Source organism: Bos grunniens, chromosome 19, assembly GCF_055505025.1.
Source record: "Bos grunniens cultivar Pamir isolate PY7600 chromosome 19, Bosgru_T2T1.0, whole genome shotgun sequence".
NCBI lineage: Eukaryota > Metazoa > Chordata > Mammalia > Artiodactyla > Bovidae > Bos > Bos grunniens.
The window spans coordinates 35,054,630-35,078,018 of record NC_141183.1 but is presented as its reverse complement, the minus strand read 5'-3'; the positions used below and the strand labels follow the sequence as shown (position 1 = coordinate 35,078,018).

General features: G+C 49.0%; 1 protein-coding gene across 10 annotated transcripts in view; it reads right to left on the bottom strand.

The window, feature by feature from the left end:
- PIK3R6 (phosphoinositide-3-kinase regulatory subunit 6) overlaps positions 1 to 23,104 on the bottom strand; it is a 50,493-nt gene extending 27,389 nt beyond the window's left edge. For 8 of the 10 annotated variants that reach the window (XM_086355537.1, XM_086355545.1, XM_086355539.1 and 5 more), the window contains exons 1-3: positions 20,648 to 23,104; positions 10,406 to 10,509; positions 513 to 596 (exon numbers count right to left, since the gene is read on the bottom strand). In XM_086355537.1, coding sequence (XP_086211663.1) covers positions 513 to 596; positions 10,406 to 10,418 — 97 coding nt within the window. In that variant the 5' untranslated portion in view covers positions 10,419 to 10,509; positions 20,648 to 23,104. Of the gene's footprint in view, positions 1 to 512; positions 597 to 10,405; positions 10,510 to 20,647 lie in introns of those variants that run through there. The other 2 variants (XM_086355546.1, XM_086355544.1) reach the window with 2 other exon arrangements.
- Between the last annotated feature and the right edge of the window lie 285 nt (positions 23,105 to 23,389).

Here is a 23,389-nt window from a genome sequence, read left to right as displayed (position 1 = left end):
GCCCCAGAGCCCCAGGTCTGACCCTGCCCCCCACCGCCTTGGGCGCCGGGCTCTGAGCCCGTGGCTGGGCTTCTCATACATGGGGGAGCTCTGATCTTCACCCCAGTGGGCAGTGAATTCCCAGGGCAGAAAGGACAGAGGTGCTAGTGGGGACAGGTGTGTGCACGTGGCTTCTGGAGCTCAGCCACGTGCCAGGGAGTCCTTGGGGCCTGCAGTGCCAGGGGAATCTTATTTACAAGGGGAGTTGGAGAAGGTGGTTAAGAAAGAGGATGGCAGACCCCTCATGGGCTCTGCCACGGTCTCTGGGAGGGTGAGCCAGTGGGCAGAGAAGGCATCTGGGTCCTTCAGGCCCCAAGGACTTCCAGCAGGATGGAGGCTTGGCTGGAAGTCCCCCTCATCCTGTGAGCTCTGGGTCGGGGCGCTTTCCTGAGAATGCATGGGCAGAGCTGGCTGGGGTGGTGACAGGGTAGTGGCGGAGCCAACAGAGCTCACGGAGGACTGCTGGTTCTTACCTCGGTTGCTCTGCAGGGCAGGGGCCTGGGCGCTGAGCTCTCGGAGCACAGCCTGCACGCTCCGCTGGAGATCCAGCTCCACATCTGGGGTTGGGGGTAGAGGGGGTGGGGGTGGGGAGGCTTTCAGGCTGGGAGCTCTGAGGCTCAGCTGCCCCAGCCTTATCCTCCCCCACAACCTCCTCTTTCCCTGAGAATGTCCTTAGCCTCTTCTTCAAGCCTCAAAAGGAGCCCAGAAGCAATCAACTTAGAGCTGGCAGCCTGCATCGTGGCCAGGGCTGGGAAACAGCCTTTTGATCAGCATGTTTGTGTTCTTTGTACAACCAGAGTATCTCAGGGTGAGGTATATATACTGCCAAAGATATGTGGGACAATCCCACTTGTTTCTTTTTGGTCGCACCATGAGGCATGCGGGATCTTAGTTCCCTTACCAGGGATCAAACCCTGTCCCCTGCAGTGGAAGCGCAGAGCCTTAACCACTGGACTGCCAGGGAAGTCCCATGAGACACTTTTCAGTGGTACACAGGTGATCCCCAAATCTGAGAAACTGTGCGCTAATTTTAATATATAGAAAAAATATGTAACTAGTTCCTCAACTAGTATGAAGAGGCTAAAATTTCAAGTCAACTTAAAGAAATACACCCCACTCCAGTACTCTTGCCTGGAAAATCCCATGGGCGGAGGAGCCTGATAGGCTGCTGTCCATGGAGTCGCTCGGAGTTGGACACGACTGAGCGACTTCACTTTCACTTTCACTTTCATGCATTGGAGAAGGACATGGCAACTCACTCCAGTGTTCTTGCCTGGAGAATCCCAGGGACGGGGGAGCCTGGTGGGCTGCCGTCTCTGGGGTCGCACAGAGTCGGACACGACTGAAGTGACTTAGCAGTAGCAGTAAAGAAATACATGAGATAAATGGCAGGAGGTGACAACGACTCCCTCCCTGACCAAACTCGGGATCCTCGAAGCCTTGTTCTCTGCTAGGCTCTCAGCACAGCCCCTGTCCTGTCCCTGGCCTCCCAGCCCAGTTTTAGAATGAGTCCTTCTGCCAGTCATTCGAGAAGCCCCGGCTCAATTATCAAATTCTCTATTCCCCACCTTTGATGGGTAACTCCTCAACCTGCCTCCAGCAAGAGTCCTGTTAGGACCATCTATCGAGAATCCCCCAGCCCTGAGGTCCTTTGTTAGTAAATAGTTTTCCACCCACCAACCTCTCCCTCTGTTTGTTGACTGCAAATCCCCTTAGGTCTTTGCCTTATTTAGAGCTGAGCCTCATCCCCCTTCTCTATTGCAATCATCTTGAATAAAGTCTTCCTTAGGGCTTTTTTTTTATACATATATAATTTTACTTTTTTATTAATTTTTGGCTGTGCTGGGCCTTCCTTGTTGCTGTGGGCTTTTCTCCAGTTGTGGCGACCAGGGGGCTAGTCTCTGGTTGCAGAGCACGGCCTCTAGGGTGTGCGGCTTCAGTACTTGGCGGCGTGCAGGCTCGGGAGCTGCGGACTCAAGGGCTCCAGAGCGCAGGCTCAGTAGTTGTGACACTCAGGCATGGTTGCTCCTTGGCACGTGGGATCTTCCCGGACCAGAAATTGAACCCCAGTCTCCTGCACTGGCAGGTGGATTCTTTGCCACTGAGCCACCAGGGAAGCCCGTTAGGATTTTAACAAGTGTCAAGAATTTTTTTTTTTTCCCTGTAACAGCAGTGTGCTGACATGGCAAAACTCTGGAGATGGTAACTGACATTTGGAAAGTGTGGTAGCTGCGAAAATGCACCTAACTCATCTCCCACTACAAGGAGTTCAAGGGATCCAGGCGCTTGGGGCTGTCGGGCTGTGAAATCCATCACTTTCCAGCCAATACGGACAGCAGCAGGGATTCTAAAGCCAGCTCATCCTCAGGAACCTTTGTGGACAGTTGACTCTGGTTCAGGGTTCCCCAGCCTGTGGTCAGTCTAGCACATTTCCACCCAGCCCTTCTTCCCTTTCTCCTTCTTTCAGTGTTGGGCTTGCCCACAGTCTGAGCGCTCACTCCTCCAGCCCTCACCGGCTCCCTGTCCGTTTTCTGTCCCACAGGTGTTTCCCCACATGAAGCCTTGCATGTTCAATCTTGTCTCCACTGTCTGCTTCTTGGAGGATCGGGACCAACACAGGAAGTACGGCAGACACTCCCTGTGCCATCAATTCCCCTTTAAAATCAGCTCCAACCAAGGGGAGTGCTGTCTCAGGTTGTCAGTGCAGTCTCCGGTTGTCAGTACAAACCACACACCACCACAGGTTCCGCTTTTGCCTGAGCTGTCAGGAAACTTACAGCCACATGGAGGCCCTGCCTCAAAAACCTGCTCATCTCAAGAGATGGAGATTTCTTTCCTTTACTCCTTTGGGGGTGCTCCTGCTTTACAAACATATATTTTAATCTCCTCGGGTTCCTTTGAAAGTAGGTAGGAATGGCATTGAAACATGTAAAATATCATGTATGAAATGAGATGCCAGTCCAGGTTCAATGCACGATACTGGATGCTTGGGGCTAGTGCACTGGGACGACCCAGAGGGATGGTATGGGGAGGGAGGAGGGAGGAGGGTTCAGGATGGGGAGCACATGTATACCTGTGATGGATTCATTTTGATATTTGGCAAAACTAATACAATTATGTAAAGTTTAAAAATAAAATAAAATTAAAAAAAATTAAAAAAAAAAAAAAAAAGAAAGTAGGTAGGACGAAGGTGTGAAAGTGAAAGTGTTAGGTACTCAGCTGTGTCCGACTCTTGGAGACCTCATGGACTGTATGTAGCCCACCAGGCTCCTCTGTCTGTGGAATTCTCCAGGCAAGCATAGTGGAGTGGGTAGCCATGCCCTGCTTCAGGGGATCTTCCTGACCAAGGGATCAAACCCAGGTCTCCTGCATTGATGGCGGGCTTTTTGCCATCTGAGCCACCAGGGTAGTTAGAGAGGACAAATCTAAAAACCCAGCAGGTTGTAGCCCAGAAGTCAGAGTTTGTTTAGGTCAAGGCACCCCATGCTGTCACAGTCATGGACCCGCTCTTCTGTGACTCTGGCGTGGACCCTTGCAAGCCTGGGGTCGCCCAGCATCTCTGACACTCTCACTTTCCTCCGGCCTCTCACTCAGCCCCCTGCCCAGGGCAGGTCCAGGTCTGACTCTCCTTTGGGCTCAGAGCAGGAAGTGGGCAGGTGTTCCAGTCCACATTAGCCCACCCGGCCACTCTGCTGGGCAGTGCAGCATCTCCCCAAACTGGCAAGGAAATTATTTCGCCTGGCAAGAAGGCTTGTCCCAAGCAGTCCTTCCATCTACCTAGTTCCACCTGGCATGAAGATGGATGAGTTAATGCAGGATGAGTTAAGCTTCCCACGGTGGCTCAGTGGTAAAGAATCTGCCTGCAATGCAAGAGACCATGGTTTGATCCCTGGGTCGGGAAGATCCCCTGGAGAAGGTAATGGCAATCCACTCCAGTATTCTGGCCTGGGAAATTCCAAGGAGCCTGGTGGGCTACAGTCCATGGGTCGGGGCCAGTGTGGGGGGGTCCCAAAGAGTCAGACATGACTGAAGTGCTGAGCACAGGGTGTGTTATTTTAAAAATATGCCACGTTCTATCTCTTCTTTCTTCCCTCTCCCCACCACCCCAACATGGACCACACAAGAGACTTAAAACTGTGATATTAATAATTGTGTTTTCCTCACTCATTAAAAGCATAGCAAACCTTTGTCTTTGGAGCCTTAGGTTCCCCTACTGTTTTGCACAGGGAGTTATGTTTTTATGTTTCAAAGAAAAATAGAGAAGTTTAAAAAAAGAAAAAACAAACTCTGCCAGTAGCCCCGGGAGAAAACCCCTAAATAAACCCTGTTTTCGAAAGTCTGGGCAGCCGGAACAAACTCAGGCTTTGGTCCACATCTGGTTTGCAGACATGTCTTGTTTGGGCTTGCAGAGTGTCTTTGGGGAAAAAAATTGAACTAGCTCCCAACATTTACAAATGAGGAGATTTTGCATGAAAGCTCTAATTCCTGGCATCTCTGGAAAGTCTGTCAACACTGGGCATGCATTCTTCCCCCAGGTGCCAGTGACAGGGGCTGGGGAGCAGCTGCCCTCCTGAGAGAGGGCATGGCTCCTTCAGGGCTTCAGAGCGGTCACTCTCCTTGTTTCCCTTACTTACATCCTTTCCTCGGCCCCTTGGCCTTGAGACCCCTGGCTGTCTGATCGAGACAATCACGCTGGATTGTCTCAGAGGGATGGGTTGAAGGCTGCTGCTTTTTGTTAAAAAGAAGACTGGCATATAGATGTCAACACTACTGTCTCAATTCGACCCATCCTCTCCTTCCCCCGCTGTGCCCACAAGTCCACTTTCTACATGTGTGTCTCTATTCCGGCCCTGCCAACAGGTTCATCAGCACCATTCTTCTAGATTCCATATATATGCGTTAATATATGATACTTGTTTTTCTCTTTCTGACTCACTTCACTCCATATGACAGACTCTACTAGGTTCATCCACATCACTACAGATAACCCAATTTCATTTCATTTCATTAAAAAATGGCTGAGCAATATTCTACTGTATATATGTGCCACAACTGCTGTATCCATTAATCTGTTGATGGATATCTAGGTTGCGTCCCTGTGCTGGCTATTGTAAATAGTGCTGCCATGAACACTGGGGTACCTGTATCTTTTTGAATTATACACTACCGTGTTTAAAAACAGATAGCCAGTGAGAATCTACTGTATAACACAGGGAGCTCAACTTGGTATTCTGTGATGACCTAGAAGGGTGGGATGGGGGGCGGTGGAGGGGAGACTTAAAAGCAAGGGGGATGTCATGTATACTTACATCTGATTCATGCTGTACAGAAGAAACTAACTCAACACTATAAAGCAATTATTCTCCAATTTAAAAAAAAAAAGAGAGAGAAAGTGGCAATTTGAGGGTAGGAGGTCAGATTCTCCAAGACTGTGAGGGCACAAGGGTTGTGGGGACCCCAGGAAGGAGGAAAACCAGGGCTGGCTGGGACAAAGCTGATGGGTGGTGGCAGAGATCTCAGATGGGGGGAGCTAAGCGCTAAACTCTGTGCACCTGAGTGCCACTGGTGTGGTCTCCTGGGCCACCTTGGCCAGGGTGCAGGAATGTCCCCAGAGGAGCCCCTTGTCTCCTGATGGACCACACAAGCCTGACCAGACTGTTCTGGGGGCTGCAGCCACCGTGGACTGAAGACATTCAGATGTTTCCATCATCCAGACTTTGTGACCTCTGGGCTTCTCACAGGATACCAAAGAGCTGGGGGTGGTGCCCCGAGTGAATGACACAGGAATCTGTCCTGACCTCGGAAAACTAGAGCTGGAAGCTGGACTGCAGTTGATTAAGCCCACAAAAGTATTTCTCATGCCTCAAATATCTCAGGGTCATCATTCTTCTTTATCTTTTTTTGGCCCTGCTGCTGCTAAGTCGCTTCAGTCGTATCTGACTCTGTGCGACCCCATAGATGGCAGCCCACCAGGCTCCGCCATCCCTGGGATTCTCCAGGCAAGAACACTGGAGTGGGTTGCCATTTCCTTCTCCAATGCATGAAAGTGAAAAGTGAAAGTGAAAATGAAGTCGTGTCCGACTCTAGCGACCCCATGGACTGCAGCCTACCAGGCTCCTCCATCCATGGGACTTTCCAGGCAAGAGTACTGGAGTCGGGTACCATTGCCTTCTCGGTTTTTGGCCCTACCACACAGTATATGGGATCTTAGTCCCCTAATCAGGGATTGAACCCATCTCCCCTGAATCTCTGCATTGGAAGCACAGAGTCTTAACCACTAGACCACCATGGGACTCCCTCTGACATCATTCTTGATCCGGGACAGCCACTAAATAAACAACATTCCTTATCCTCCCCTCCACTCAGGAGTAGGATATAACTATCAGGTATCCAGATTACTATTCATACCTAACATTTAAATAGCACTTGAAAGGTAGACACATAGAAAGTCTTGTGTAGGTGTAGCAAGACAATGGTACATGTTAAACCAATTTGATTTTTGTCATGGCTAGATGAGAAGACTACATTTCCCAGACTCCCTTGTGGTGGCTCAATGGGGGTCATGTGACTGAGTTCTGGCCAATGGCATGCGGTGGAAGTGGTATGTAGCATTTTCAGGTGTGGCCATAAAACCCTCTGTCCTGTCCTCCATGAGCTTGGAAGAAATGATGATGGTCCCTAAGAGGAAAGAAATCTCAGTCCCTGAAAGACTGTAGCCCGTATTGAGGAGCCACCTGGGTAAGAAATAAGCATTTCTTGTGTTGATCCACGGACACTGAGGTCATTTATTATAGCAGCTACTGTTCTCTGACTCGGGGACATACAAAATGTTCTCTGGTGTGTTGGGTTCATTGGGTTCTGGGCAGAGCCCTGTGAGTTCGGCAGAATAAATACTGTTCTCCCTGTTTTGCGCAATCTAGAGGGACAGACCTGACCCTTGCCTCTGTCACCTCTCCAACCACAGAAGGTCAGACCCAGATGGGCCCTGGAGCTGACTCTTTTCCCATTTCACAGATGAGGAAATGAGGCTCAGAGGGGAGAGGTGATTTTTGCAAAGTCACAGAGCTGCTGGAGCAGAGCTTTCTCTTTGCCAATTGCTCTTCCTTTAAAGCTGTCATCTTATGTGCGACCATTCACCTCTTCACTGGGGAAAAGAAGAGGGTGTACCCGGGTGAAACCGTGGGCATGTGTCTACCTATGTGTGCCTGGGGCTTGAATGCACAAATAAACCCCCCTGATGAAGTTGCCTGAAAAAAATTTCCCATAGGATCTCCCTGGTGGTCCAGTGGTTAAGAATCCATGCTTCTACTGCAGGGGGCTTGGCCCTTGGTCGACTCTTGGGTTTGACCCTTGGTTGGGGAACTAAGATCCCGAGTACCATGCAGCATGGCCAAAAAATTAAAAAAAGAAAAAAGAAAAGAAGGTGGAGAGACGAACCACACACATGCATACACACCGGTTCCCAGCTCTCCAACCAGCGTAGATGTTATCACAGCTAAAGAGACAATAGGGAGGAAGGAAAGGAGAAGAAAAGCTGACAGGGTCCTGACCGCAGCGGGACCCCCTAGTCTGGGGTCTGCTCCTCAATTTCCGGCCATTCAAAGCTGACCTAGGACTTGGCAGTGCCAGCTCTCTGTTGCCCTGTAATCCTAAGACAATCAAATCTCTCCCCAACCTACTCTTGGATGTTGTCTTTTCACCTAGTTCCCAACCTCGGCTGCACATTAGAAGTACCTGGAGAGCTTTCAAAATTGCCAATGCACAGTCCACCCCAAACCAAAAAAATCAGATATCTGAGGGTGGGGACTAATAATCAATTTTTAAAAATAGCTCCCCAGGAGACTGTAATGTACAGGATTACAGAATTAACCTAATTCTAATGAGAATCGCTGTCTTAGTCTGGAGATCTGATAACTGATCTGTAAGGGAAGGAATGAAATGACAAGATGCTCAGAGTTCACAGAGGACAATCATCCCTGAATTCAGAATGAAGGTCCCGACTTCCCTGGTGGTTCAGTGATTAAGAATCTGCCTTGCAATGCAAGGGAGCTGGGTTCGATCCCTGGTCAGGGAACTAAGAACCCACATGCTGTGGGACAACCAAGCACACAAGATCCAGAGCTTGCAGGCCACAAGGAAGGATCCCACATGGTGCAACACAGAATGAAGCTCCCAGGGTCAGGATGGTCAGGGGTCAAAGCTGCCCCCCCTGCAGGGGAAGCTCGGAGTCTTAACCACTGGACCACAGGGAAGCCCCTCAGTTGTTCACTGACATTTATGTGCTTAGCATCCAGATGTGCCACTGACTGGAGTAACAGTTAATGCTCCTCTTCCATCCTGTGCCTGACCTCCGCCTTCCCTGCATGTGGAATAAAGGCTCAGATGGTTCTAAAAAGGTTTGCAATCTTGCCCCTGTTCTCAGGAATGACAAAACAGCAACACCTTTGGTGCCCTTGAAACACTGCTCTTTTGCCCTCAAAATAAACATCTTCCTTTTCTGGAGCCCCTCTTCTTGACCCTAGGATGAGAGGACTCTGAGGACTGTAAAAAGGTGGAGCAATATAAAAAAACAACTGTAATTTGGGAAGTCAGCCAGGACAACTGCAGTCCTAGTCGGGATGAGAAAACTCTTCCGCGCTCCCAGACAAGCATCCTAATTTGGGGATGTTTCTCTCACCCACTGAACTTTGGGAGGGTGGGGGCCATCTGTCACATCTTTGAGAGTGGATGCTGGTGGTCCTGCCTGCCCAGGGGCCTTCTTTACTCACTGTAATCTCAGTGAGACTGGCCTTGGAGTGGCACAGAACCAAGCTGGCCAACAGGCTCTCCTCGCCCTCTGGGTGACCCTTGTGTGGATGATGGACTGGAGTGAAGAAAACCTCCCTTTTCCTATCCCGGTGGCAGATCCACTCTGTTCCTTGTCTTTACTGCTGCCTGGTGCTTCAGTTGTTCCTTCCATGCTCCGCTATATTTTTGAAAATTAAATGAATCATATGGGTTTCTATTGCTTGTATCCAAAGAAAGTTTATCAGTACACCTCTCTTCTTAAAACACAGCATGGTGGGTCTTAACTGTAATTCAAGTGAGTGCAAAGTAAGTTGAAATATTTTGAAATATTTAGGAGACTTTCACAGTGCTCCGCTACCCCTATCCTCCCAGCCCAAACCCCAGCTGGTTAAAGACAACCAGGAATACTGAGACACCAAGATTCACTGGTGAGGCTTCTTCTCATTGGGGGATTCACTGATTGAAGCTTCTTCTCATTGGGTGATTCACTGGTTGAAGCTCTTCTCATTGGGGGAGTCATGGTTTGAAGCGTCTTCTGATTGGGTAAAGCTCTCCGAGGGTAAGCAGGGTGTGGAAAGGTTACTTGTCTTGGAAATGACAACAAGCTGGTAGCTGTGCCTGCCTCAGTGTGTCCCCTACCATTCCCCGAGACAGGGATCTTCAATGACAGTAGAGTCTATGCCTGGTGGCGGGAGGAGTGGTTTCTCACTTGCTGGACGAACATTAGTTGATGTACATCTTAGTTGATGTCATCTCTGCTTGTTATCCCAGGGGCATGGAGAAGAGTCTGGGTCTTGGAATTAGCCAGGCGTAGGTTCCAATCCTAGCTCTGCCACCAACCAGCTATGTAGGTTCCAGCAAATTACCTAACCTCTCTGAGCCTGTTTCTCTTTCAGTAAAATGAGGACAATTGTACTGAAATCCCTACTTCACAGAATCCTTCTGATGTTTGCATGAGGCAGCCCACAGTGAAGTCATTCACAGTCTGGACGCTGGAGCTAGATTGCTGGGTTCAAATCCTGATTGCTGTTGTTCAGTTGCTAAGTCATGTCCGACTCTTTGCAACTCCATGCACTGCAGCACACAAGGCTTCCCTGTCCTTTACTGTCTCCCAGAATTTTCTCAAACTCATGTTCATTGAGTCAGTGATGCCACCGTCTCAAATCCTGATTGGACCACATACTATCTGTGTGTCCTCTCTCACTTTCCTCTTCTGTAAAATGAAGGCAATAATGCTGTCTGTCTCTCAACAAGTTAATATTTGTTGGGTGCTGTTTCCACTACTTGATATATTGTAAGTGCCATGGAGATTTTTGTTAAATAAATGCAAGTATTTGGCAATACATATTGGCTTTTACTGTCATTACTCCCAGTGTCCAGCTGAGTGATCTGCCAGCAGCTGGGACTCATACAAGTGCATGGATGTCCATCTCTCAACTATGTTGTCACATTTGGGCAGCTGAGTGGGGATCTCCCAGCCGGGCTGGGTGGAGGTGGCCTTGCCAGCCCTTGGGGCTTTCTCACCTTCAAAAGGGGCCTCCTCCACCCTGCAGACCCCTCTCCCCCCTGCCATACTGACCTGAGCTCTCCATGGGAGCCTGGGGTGTGTGTAAGAGGAGGATGTGGTTGTCTCAGGCAGCAGAATGGAAAGTAAATTGGTTGTTTTTCTGCAAAGAGGTGGTTCTGCAAAATAAGAGACAGTGTAAGTGGTGAGAAAGTGCAGAAAGTCTGTGTGTGGAATGGAAAGGAGACCAGGGGACCAAGGCTTCTCCCACATGGAAGGGGCGTCTAGATTTATTTAAGAAGTGCTTCTATGATGCTTGCTACGTGCCAGGTACTCTTCTAAAAATTTAAAAACTGTCAACTCTTCACTCTCAGTGTTTTGTTTGTTTTTGGTCACACTGTTTGGCCTGTGAGACCTTAGTTCCCTGACCAGGGATCGAACCCAGGCCCCACCCACCCACCCTGGCAGTGGAAGTGCAGAGTCTTAACCACTAAACCTCCAGGGGAGTTCAAACTATCCATTCTTTAATATTAACCTGATGCTGTTGCTGTTCAGTTACCAAGTCGTGTCCAGCTCTTTGCGACCCCATGGACCATGGCACCCAAGGCTTCCCTGTCCTTCACTATCTCCTACAGTTTGCTCAAACTCGTGTCCATCAAGTCGGTGATGCCATCCAACCATCCTCATCCTCTGTCACCCCCTTCTCCTGCCCTCAATCTTTCCCAGCATCAGGGTCTTTTCCAATGAGTCAGGTGGGTACTCTTTTCTCCCCATTCTACAAATGGGGGAATTGAAGCACAGAGGTTAAATATCGATTAAGGTCAGATAGTAAGTCAAAGAATGAGCACTTGAACTCCGACCATCTGGCTCGAGAGCTCAAGCCCTCCATCATGACCACAAGCTGCCCCACTGGGACCCCAGAGTGAGGGACTCCCAGAGTTAGCTTCCCAGAGCAATATACTCCCCAAGTGAGAAGCAGAGGAACTCTGAAAGGATAGGGACAGCTAATCAAGAGAGAAAAAAGAGACAGTATTAGGAATGATGAACATCACATAAGACATTGATTATACAAAGAAAGCCCTGAATCCTCGATATCACACAGTTTTCTTGGAAAATAAAAATAAATCAAAAGGTTCTAGAAGACTCGGAGAAACTGCTTATATTGGTAACCAGTGAGGAAACAGAGAAAGCCCTCAAAGAACTAGCTCTTAAAAAGTGATATCTGGCTCAGATGGCTCCTCTGATAAGTCATCTCAAATATGCAGAGCAAAGCAAAAAACTGTTCCAAAGCATAGAGAAAGAAGAAGAGATTCTCTGAAGAAGGCAGCCTCCCTTTGATATGAAAATCTAATGAGGATAGTTTACAAAAATAGAGGAAACACTTTGCATCCACTGGGATAGCTATTTTAAAAAATAAATACAACAGAAAATAACAAGTGTTGGCAAGGGTGTGGAGAAATGAGAACTTGGGTTCATGGCTGGCTGGAATGTAAAACTGAGCACCTGCCATGGAAAACAGTAAGGCGATTCCTCAGAAAGTTAAACAGAGATTCACTGTATGGTTTACCAGGAATTCCACTCCTAGGTAAACACCCAAAAGAATTGCAAATAGGGACTAACAGATATTTGTACACCAATGTTCATAGCACCATTATTTAAACATTGCCAAAAGGTGGAAAGACTCCCAAGTGTTCACACAAGAGGTGGTGTATGCAGAAAACTATGCAGCCTTAAAAAAGAATGAAATTCTGATACATGCTGCAATGTAGCATGGAACATCATGCTAAATGAAATAAGTCAGACACACAAGGACAAATATTATATGATTCCACTTACATGACGCATCTAAATAGGCAAATTCACAAAGACAAAATATAATGGAGGTGACTGGGGGCTGAGGGGAGGCAGGAATGGGGAGTTACTGTTTAATGGGCACAGAGTTTCTATTTGGGATGATGAAAAGCTTCTGAAAATGGATAGTAGTCATGATTGTACAATATTGTAAATGTACTTAATGCCATGGAATTGTACACTTTAAGGTAGTTAAAATGGGTGAATTTCATGATATGTATAATTTTACCACAACAGAAAAAATATATCTGGCCCACTTATAAATACAGATGTAAAATTATAAAATAAATATCAAAGAGTTGAATTCAAAGTATTGAAATTATAATGTATTATGAATAATTTTCAGTTGAGTTAGTTCAGTTCAGTTCAATTGCTCAGTCGTGTCCAGCTCTTTGTGACCCCATGGATCGCAGCATGCCAGGCCTCCCTGTACATCACCAACTCCTGGAGTTCACTCAGACTCACGTCCATCGAGTCAGTGATGCCATCCAGCCACTAATCCTCTGTCGTCCCCTTCTCCTCCTGCCCCCAATCCCTCCCAGCATCAGAGTCTTTTCCAATGAGTCAACTCTTCGCATGAGATGGCCAAAGTACTGGAGTTTCAGCTTTAGCATCATTCCTTCCAAAGAAATCCCAGGGCTGATCTCCTTCAGAATGGACTGGTTGGATCTCCTTGAATAATTTTAGTCTAATGATAATCATGGATGTGAGAGTTGGACTATAAAGAAAGCTGAGCACTGAAGAATTGATGCTTTTGAACTGTGGTGTTGGAGAAGACTCTTGAGTCCCTTGGACTGCAAGGAGATCTAACCAGTCCATCCTAAAGGAAGTCAATCCTGAATATTCATTGGAAGGACTGACGCTGAAGCTGAAACTCCAATACTTTGGCCACCTGATGCGAAGAATTGACTCCTTAGAAAAGACCCTGATTCTGGGAAAGATTGAAAGCAGGAGGAGAAGGGGACAACAGAGGATGAGACGGTTTGATGGCATCATCGACTCTATGGACATGAGTTTGAGTAAGCTCTGGGAGTTGGTGAAGGGAAGCCTGGGGTGCTGCAGTCCATGGGGTCGCAAAGAGTCGGACGTGACTTAGCGACTGAACTGAATTGAATGATAATCATCAAAATGAATGCAAAACTGTGACAAACCATTGGCAGAGATTAGAGAAATGAGTAATATCAACTATTGGGGAGGACATGAAAAATTTGTTCTGTCATATTCAGCTGGAAAGAATGGAAATTGGGGGACTTCCCTGGTGGTCTAGTGGTTGGGAATCTGCCTGCCAATGCAGGGGACATGGGTTTGATTCCTGGTCTGGGAAGAATCCACATGCCATGGGGCAACTAAACCCGTGTGCTACAACAAGAGAAGCAACTGCAATGAGAAGTCCATACACCACAGTGAAGAGTAGCCACAGCTCGAGAAAACCCTCATCAGCAATGAAGCCCCAGCACAACAAAAATAAATAAATAAAAACAAACTTGAAAAAAAGCTAACCGACAAAGACCTGCTGTATAGCACAGGGAACTGAATTCAATATTATATTTTATCATTATACTATATATATGCAGTGTAATGTATATGTACTATAATATATTATTATAACCATATAATAACATATAAGGGAAAAGGATCTGAAAAAGAATAAATAAATACATGCATATATTTATTCTTGAAAGTGAAAGTGTTAGTCACTTAGTCATGTCTGACTCTTTGCGACCCCATGGACTGTAGCCCACCAGACTCCTCTGTCCATTGGATTCTCTAGGCAAGAATACTAGAGTGGGTAGCCATTCCCTTCCCCAGGGGATCTTTTCGGGACCCAGGGATTGAGTCCAGTTCTCCTACATGGCAGGCGGATTCTTGACCATCTGAGCCACCAGGGAAGCCCTATATATTTATTCATATATATATATATATACACACACACACACACATAAACTGAATTGCTATGCTGTACACCTGAAACTTACACGACATTGTAAATCAGCTCTACTTGTAAAGCTGTGGATGATCTGGGTTGATTTTTAACATTTATGTATTTATTTGGTTATGTGCGTCTTTGCTGACGCTCAGGCTTTCTCTAGTTGTGGCAAGCAGTGACCACTCTTGGTTGTGGTGCTCGGGCTTCTCACTGAGGCGGCCTCTCTTGTGTAGCATGAGCTCTAGGGCTTGTGGGCTTCAGTAGCTGCAGCACATGGGCTCAGTAGTTGTGGTTCACGGGCTTAGCTGCCCTGTGGCGCGTGGAATCTTCCCGGACCAGGGATCGAACCTGTGTCCCCTGCACTGGCAGGTGGATTCTTATCCACTGTACCACTACAGAAGCCCTGGGCTGATTTTTTTTCTTTAAAGTAAAATTCTAAGAAGCTTCAACAGTCACTGTCAGAAAGCCTGCTTATTCATTCTTCATTCACTCGCTTACTCATCAAACATTTATCTGGTGTCCATATATATTTGTGTGGGACCTGGGGATTCTCTGTGCCACCCCCTTGTTCCTCTGAGGGGACCTGTGTAATCTGTTTCCTGTTCTTTGGGCTGCTGACCACACCCGTGTCGGGCAGAGCCCTTGGGGTCAAGTCTGCATCAGACAGGAAATATGCAGAACCCAGGTCATTTCTTGGAACGAATCAACATTGCATTTGCTTCAGTTCAGGGTGATGTGAACTTCTCAGGAAATAAGCTTGCCCTTTTAGGCACCTGAACATGCCTCTGAGGTGTTCTGGATGAATGTCATGGGAGCTGATTGCATGCACTAGGCTGTAACACGGTGAAGATTTCAGGGGCTGTTGGCAGCTAATGGAAGTCTCCATCCCACACTGAAAGGCTTCTTTTCTCTGGTGTGAATGCTATTTCAGCAGTGGGCTTAGAACATCTATTTTGGCTGCTCCGAGGCCAAAGGATGTTCCTCCCTAGCTCCTGGCAGTAATTCTAGGGGCTGAGATCGCTGAGTAAACCAAAGTGCACCTATGGAACACTATCCACATGGCGGAAATTGTGCCAGGCCCTAGTGTTTAGAGATAAATAAATGAGACACGGTTTCTTACCCTTAGGAGCTGAGGGTCTACTTGTCCGTGACTTCTTACTGACTGCGGTGTGACCCTACTCGTCACATTCTCAGTCCACAACTGGCACACTGATCGCGCAACAAGCATGAGAACACATTCATTTCACAGAGACCGAGGGCAGTTATCAGTGAGTCATTAATAAATAATAAGTGGTCTGTGCTAATTTCATCATTTCTGAGCATGCATCCCACGAAGGAGACTATAGCTCAGCTGTATTAGTGAAGAATGATTACCTCACCTTTTTCTTATCCCCGTCACCTTTCTCCATGCCTCATCTTTTAAAATTATGCATCTACATGTCTGTTTATTTTTTGGCTGCAATGGGTCTTTGTTGCTGTGCACCGGCTTTTTCTAGTTACAACAAGCAGAGCCTACCCTCTAGTTGCCGTGCAATAGGGTTACATCCCGATAAGCTCATTGTTGGAGCTTCCCTGGTGGCGCAGATGCTAAAGACTCTGCCCGCCATGTGGGAGACCCAGGTTCGATTCCTAGGCCAGGACAATCCCCTGGAGAAGGGAAAGGCACCCCACTCCAGTATTCTTGCCTGAAAAATCCCATAGACAGAGGAGCCTGGGTAGCTTCAGTCCATGGGGTCGCAAAGGGTCAGACACGACTGAGCAACTAACACACACAAACCCATCGTAGGTTGAAAATATCTTATGTTGAAATGCACTGAACACTTCTACCCGTACAGGACATCACAGCTTGGCCCCGCCCACCTTAAACATGCGCAGAACTGTTCCATGAGCCTACAGTTGGGCAAAACCACCTAACACAAAGCCTATCTGCTAGTGAAGTGCTGACGATCTCGTGTAACGGACTGAACACTGTAATGAAAGTGAGAAACAGAATGCTTGTCTGGATGCGGACTGGTTGTGAGTGTACTAGTTGTTGAGCCCTGTGATCATGTGGCTGGCTAGGAACTGCCCTGCCAGCAGCACGAGACAGGATCATACCCCATACGCTAGCTCAGGAAAAGATCAAAAATTGAAGCATGGTTTCGACTCAGTGCACCTTGCCTTCCCACCACTGTAAGGTCGAAAAACCTTAAGTCCAACCATTGTAAGCTGGGGACTGTCCACTTCCACCCAGGCTCCAGTTCTAAGAGAGAAGAGTTCATTACAGACGTGCCTGATGTGAGCTGGGCGTTGGAGTTGCCCCGAGGTGCCATGTGAGTCATTCGATAAACGTTTATGGTACACCTCCCTACTCCTCCGTAGCCCCTGACTCACTATATGGTGACTGTCAGGCACTCATGTGAAGACAACACAGGGTCCCCGTCTCCAAACCATTCTTAGGTTAGAGAGTGGAAGCCAGTCTATTTGGCACGGTTGGCATGACAGACGGCACAGGTCACAGAGATGAGGCTGATGCTCAGAATCCTGGTAAAGAGACAGCCTTCTGGTTGGAAGGGGGACCTGGATGGAGTGGTCACCCTCTGTGGGAGGGACTGGCCTCGGGCTCCATCTTGGACTGTGGCTCTTTTCATGCATCGCTGACCATGCAAATGGCACATCCGAGCTCAGCTCGCAAGCCCCTGCCCTCTCCCCGTTCTCCCAATCACAGCAAGAATATGACACCGTAGGATAGAAACACACCAGCCTTGGCCACCAATCCGGAAGATTCCCAGCAGCGGGTACCAAGAGCATGGGAAGTGGCTAGGGGGTAAATTCCAACAACCTGGGAGCATCCCCAAGGTCACAGCACCGTGGCCTCTCACCCCGCCGTGGCCTCTCACCTCCACCCCAACTCCCAGCCTGAGCTACTCGCTCCTCGTCTCACTTGCTCTATATGACAGAGCCTTATCTGTCCTACAGATTCAAGTGAGGAGAACCAGGTTTTTCTCTGAAGATCAGATAAGTGGATGGATTCATTCATTCACACGATGAGTATTTTTTGAGCCTCTCCTAAGTGTCCGATGCTACTCCAGGTCCTGGAGATGTGGTAGTAAGTTAAAAGTAGACAAACACCTGCTCGCATAAAACTTGTACTACCTGTGGGTTTGTTGGTGGGGGGGAGGTGGTTTAGTCACTAAGTCATGTCCCCATGCCTCTTGCGACTCCATGGATTGGGAACCTACCAGGCTGCTTGTCTATGGGATTCTCCAGGCAAGAATACTGGAGTGGGCTGCCATCTCCTTCTCCAGGGGATCTGCCTGACCGAGGATTCGAACCCAGGTTTCCTGCACTGCAGGCAGATTCTTTACCAACTGATCTACAAGAGAAGCCCTATGTGTGTGTGTGGGGGGGGCGGGGGTTGCAGACAAAAATGCCATAATTAAGTTGTGTATTAATTATACAGCTGAAAGGTGCTAAAGAAATATGGCTGAGAATGTGATCATGAGGTTCCAGTGACTGGGGTGCAGTATGAAAAGGTCTCCCCAAGGAGGTGACCTCTGAGTAGAAGCCTGCAGGAGGAAGGGAGCAATCCGGGCAAAGTCTGCAGAAAACATGTTCCAAACGAAGGGAATGGCCAGCCAAGCACTGAGGAGGGGGTGCTGGAGGCATTTCAGGGGACAGTGCAGCCGGGGTGCAGTCAGTAGGAGAACCCTGGCAGGCAATCCTCCATGGGTTTGTGCCCACCTCGTGAGCATTTGTTCCAGATCACTTCTTCAAGATCTGTATCACAGACAACCTTGGAACAGAGAGCCTGCCCTCCCCAGGGCCAAGAACAGATTTCTTTGCCACCAGTGGAATAGAGACAATGTTTCCTTCCAGGGCAGAGGTGGCAGGTTTGCTGGCAGCCCACCCTTCCCTCCCCTGCCCCCAGTGAACACTGGGGGTTTCCTAAGCTCCAGGCTCCTCAGCGGTGATGCACAGCAACCTCTTGGGGCCGCCTCTTTGCTCTCCCAGGGGATTTGAGGGCAGGACATGCTGCTGGTTTCACTGTGAGTGATAAAGATGTGCGACTCTGGAGTCTTGTGTTTTCTGCCAGCGACCATAAAACTGTGGAGACTAACTTGATCGTGGTTGTTGTTGTCTAGGCACTAAGTCGTGTCCAACTCTTTACAGCCCCTTGGATTGTAGACCACCAAGCTTCTCTGTCCATGGTATTTCCCCGGCAAGAATACTGGAGTGGGTTGCCATTTCCTTCTCCAGGGGATCTTCCTGACCCAGGAATCGAACCCGTTTCTCCTGCATTGTATTCTTTACCATTGAGCCACGTGGGACACCTCAACTTGTTAGTTATCAGTAGGGTAAATCTTAGACCCTTACAGCTCTTGTCAGAGGGATGGGACCAGAGACAAAGAATTAACGGGTGGCTGAATGAATCGGGATTCAGAGGACAGTCCTCCTTAAACACAGAACATTAGCAAGGAACAGTCCTCAGGGAGGGTGCAAATGCACAGCTATTCACTGCCCCGGCGGGTAACACAGGCCACAGAACCAGAGATGGCTCCATGACACACAGCAAGAAGTGGATGGGACCCTATCGGCAGCAGCTGTTGCTCATTCATTCTGTGCAGGAGATTGTAGGAAAGACTTCTTGGCCAGAGGAAGGGCTGCAGACAGCAGGACTGAGAGGGTCTGAGGTGGCCAGGCTCTGGGTCACTGTTTCACCATGAAGTTTACAGCTGATGCCCTGCTTACCCTGGCCTCCCACCCCAACTGCTGGCTCCTGGGCCAGACTATTCAGCCAGGAAAAGCCACCACCCAGCCCACCTATGCCACCCCCTGGGAAGAAAGGCATGGAACTTCCCAGGAACATACTTCTGCCCCCTCCTGTCCTCTGCCTGCTGTTCTAGCACAGAGAGGGGACCATCCCATCGTGGAGCCACTTCCCTCTCCTCCCACCCACGCTCCCTCCTGCCCCCAGGGTATCTGGCAGATGCCATCTCCAGGGCTTGGATTTTTTCTCTCCATAGACACAGACTTGCCAGGCAACACACCCAGTTCTTTGATTTAAAGCATGTGATTAGCGGGGGTGGAAAGGCAGAGCTTGGGGTTCCGAGGGGACCCCGTCAACCCTCATCCCACGAGGCCCCACTGGGCTTTCCAGATTCCCAAGGGCTTTATTTCCCAGCTGTCCCCGAGGACTGGGCAGGCCTGTTTCCTTTGTTGTGTCTGCCCCTGACTGCAAAGGAAACACCTGGATGTGAGAGAGCCAATCTAGGAGGCAGGAGAGCATTGTTCCTGGGGGCAGGGAGCCTAGGAGGAAGGTGATGGGCCTGGATGCAGACCAGGAAGGCCTGAGGACCAGGTGGCCACCAGCCAGCCTGGCATTCATGCCCACCCTGGGAGCCGAGGAGGTAACAGAGGGGAGCCACAGAGTGTTGGGGCAGGTAGCATTGGGCGCTAGACTGCTGGGTACCAAATCTCTTTGTTGCTATGGCAATGTGTTGCTTCGAGCCGTTGTGCCTCAGTTTCTCTATCTTTAAATGAGACTTAATAATAGCACCTGACTCACAGGGTTTCTGTGAGGACTCAAAATGATGATATTCAAAAGCCACTTATTTACAGATAAATAAACAGGACAGGCCCCTGCTGGTTGGTCCTCCACAAACGCATGCATTAGCAGCCAAACTGAACCGCTAGCTGTTCTTTCCTGCCATCACACTACCTTCCTCCTCTGTGTTTGCAGTTTCTCCCCCTCACCGAGATGCCTGCAGTCTCATCTCTGCACACCAACCCTCTGTCTGCCTCAAGGCCCTGTTGACATTTTGAGCAGAACCTTCCCTGACCCCAGCCCTGGGGGGCTCTCTCCACTTGAGCCCACACCTCACTCTGCCAGGGGCCCTGGCACCTATTAATTTCTGTGTTGGTCATGCACAGTCAGGTCTCAACCCCACGCCAGCTGGGCCTCTCCGTGTGTGTGTGTGTGTGTGTGTGTGTGTGTGTGTGTGTGTGCAGAGAGTAACCAAGACCTGGGACAGACAGGGACAGATGATGTCCCAGGAGGGACGCAGACGGGGGCCCAGAAGTTTCTCTCAGAGTCCTGCATCTTGCTTCTCCACTCTACAATCTTTGGCAAGATGCTCCATCCCTCTAAGCCTCTGTCTCCTGACCTATAAATGGGCAGTATTTACACATATCCAGCCTTCCTCCAATCGCCTGTAGGAATCCAACAGGCTAACGAATGTGCTCTGCAGCACCAGGGAGGAATAATTAGTCCTTCATTATGGGCATTTACAGGATCTGGAGAAGAAAGGAGAGGTCTTCTCACAGGTCCTGCATCCTTTCTTCTTGTGAAAATGGGTTGAGTAATCTTAACCTGGCAGAGCAGTCCTAGTAGCCACCATACCTGGGTGACCTGTCTCAGAAATGCTGGGCGTGTGTTCATAAGGGCTGGGGATGTCTCGGCCCCTCGTGGGCTCCCCTTCCAACATCCCGCCTCCGGGACCCTCCATCTGCTCCTCCCAGATCCCTCCCTGGAGACTCTGCCCCCAGCCAGCACCTACCTTGACTCAGCAGTAATTCAGCGGCCCACAGTCTTGCCCAGGGAGGCCACCAGTCCCGGATGATGGGTGTCTCTGCAGCCTCTAGCCCTGCAGAGAAAAGCCCAGTGTCACAAAGGCCTGGCTCTGTCCCCTCCCCTTCCTTCCCCTTCCCCATGGCCCTCGAAGCTCCTCCCAGAGCACATCCTGCTGTGAGGTCTCTTTCTAGAGAAGTGTCTGTGGTCAGCCACAGCCACTGGACCTTTTTTTTTTTGGCTGTGCTACCAGGCATGCAGTATCTTAGTTCCCCAACCATGGATCGAACCCGCACCTCCTGCAGCGGAAGTGTGGAGTCTTAACCACTGGACTCCCAGGGAAGTTCCACTGACATTCTTTATTCTGATCAGGTGGGAGGTGGCACCTCCCGGGGGCCCCCTCTGGTGCTGGCTGGATGCAGGGAGCTGAGGATTCTTTCTGGAGCTCCAAACACACCAAGCACCTCCCACCCCAGACATTGCTGGCTAAATGCCCCCAAGCTTCTACAGCTCAGCTGGTACAAACCCAGTTCATCATTTCACCCTTGAAACCCACTTCCTTGCTGCTCATCTCAGAACCAGAAACCTGGATGTCACTTTTTACACCTCCTTCTCCCTCACCTGTTACACCTCAATGGCACCAAGTCTTATCACTTCTCATGAATTGTCCCCCTTTTTCCCATCCCCATGGCAGTCATGAGGTCATTATCATCTTTCTCCTAAAGTATTACGACCCCTTGCTGTCTACCTGCCTCCACCTTACAGCTGAAGGTCTCTTTCTTAGAGTAGATATGAATCTGATCCTGTTACACCTTTGTTACAACCCCCGATAGCACCCTATTACTTTCAAGAGAACAGCAAAATTCCTTCACTTGATTTGCAAGGAATGATCTGGTCCTTGGATGGCATCACTGACTTGATGGACATGAGTCTCAGTGAACTCCGGGAGTTGGTGATGGACAGGGAGGCCTGGCGTGCTGCGATTCATGGAGTCGCAAAGAGTTGGACACGACTGAACGACTGATCTGATCTGATCTGATCTGGTCCTTCCTTGATCCCCAACCTCGGGCTTTATCCTCTTGCTCTGACACCTCCCAGGAGTCCTGAATGACTGTAGTTCCTTAAAGATCCAGGCCATCTCCCACCTCCAGGCCTTCATGTGGGCAGTGGGATTATCTTCTCAACCCTTCTCCTGCCTCACTCCTAACCATCCTTCCTTCAGAACAGAAGTGGGAAAAACAGGTCAGAGAGGCAGGAGGAGAAGTGGAGTGTGATGGAAGCAGGAGCGAGGACAGTGTCAAGGACATGACAGTCAATGGTGTCCAAGCCTGCACAGAGGACATGGATGCAGAGCAGGAAGAATTATCTGCTGACCGTGGTGATTAGGAGAGAGCAGTGCTGGGGAGCAGATCGCCTCCAAGGCGATGCACTCACTAGTTTGTCGTATTCTTTCTTCTTCTCACATTTGTAAGCCAAGCAATATTTAGGGGCCTCTCCAACACATTTCTAGACCTTTGAAAAACAACTCAGAGACTCTGTGCTGTCATCAGATTTGGCCTAATGGCTAAATGGCTCTGGAGAGAGGCAGATTGCTGACCCCATGAACGCCTGGATTCAGCTGTGCTTGAAACCCTGAGGCCTAGATCTTCTCTTAATTGTTCAACTATGTGATCCGATAAATGGCCCCTTCCTTTTCCGTTAAGACTGTTTGCATTCGGTTTCTGTTACTTGGGTTTCTCCTTTGCAACCAAAGGAGAAGTCATTGACCTTTCTCTGAAAGGGCTGAGTGGGTTGGTTCCATCTTTTCATTTTGGAGAAGAGGCCATTTGAAAAAAAAAAAGACCAGAAATTTAAACCATCTGCTCTATAGCTCAGCTTCTCTTTTATAGTTATTTCTTTTTAAAATTTTTTTTATTTATTTGGCTGCAGAATCTAGTTTACTGACTGGGGATCAAACCTGGGCTCCCTGCATTGAGAGCAAAAAGTCTAAGCCACTGGACCACCAGGGAGTCCCTTATAGCCTCCTCTTTTCTGTCCCACTCATGTGAGTGGACTCCCAATTTTATCAAGCATCTGTGTATTCTTAGTATTCACATGTCTGCCTTATCCCTCAGCCCTCCCCCAATAAGTTCTGAGGAAGAAGCAGCTAGGTCTTATTCATTATTCTCTCCATCACAAGATAAGAGAATGTGGAGAGATAGTTGAGGTCAGTAAATAAAACAAATGGATCAAGGAATGAAGGAGGGAATAAATGGGTGAAGTGAAAAAGTTCAGGACAAGACAAAGGGCCAAGAACGGAGCCCTCGCAGGTTCGGCACTCAGCAGCTGGCAGTGTGGCCATCGTGGGCAGCGCCTTCTCATTATCAGCTCTGGCCTAACTGATCGGAAATCACAAGTTGATGTCAGCCTCCTGTGGCTGCTCCACTCCTCTTATCATGGGCTGCTGTCTCTGCAACTACCCCGGGCGTGGTGGCCACCAAAGGGGCTGCTTGGTGACTGTGGACAGCCCCGGAGCTGCCCCCTGCAAGGATGAGCTGAGGCGCCCTCATTTTGAATTTATTGTCATTTATTTATTTTGGCCACTCCGTGTGGCATGTGGAAATCTTAATTGCGCAACCAAAGATGGAACCTGTGCCCCCTGCAGTGGAAGTCGGATTCTTAACCACTGGACCAAGAGGGATGTCCCTTGCAACCTTATTGTGAGGGCATGCAGCCGAGGGCCAACCAGGGA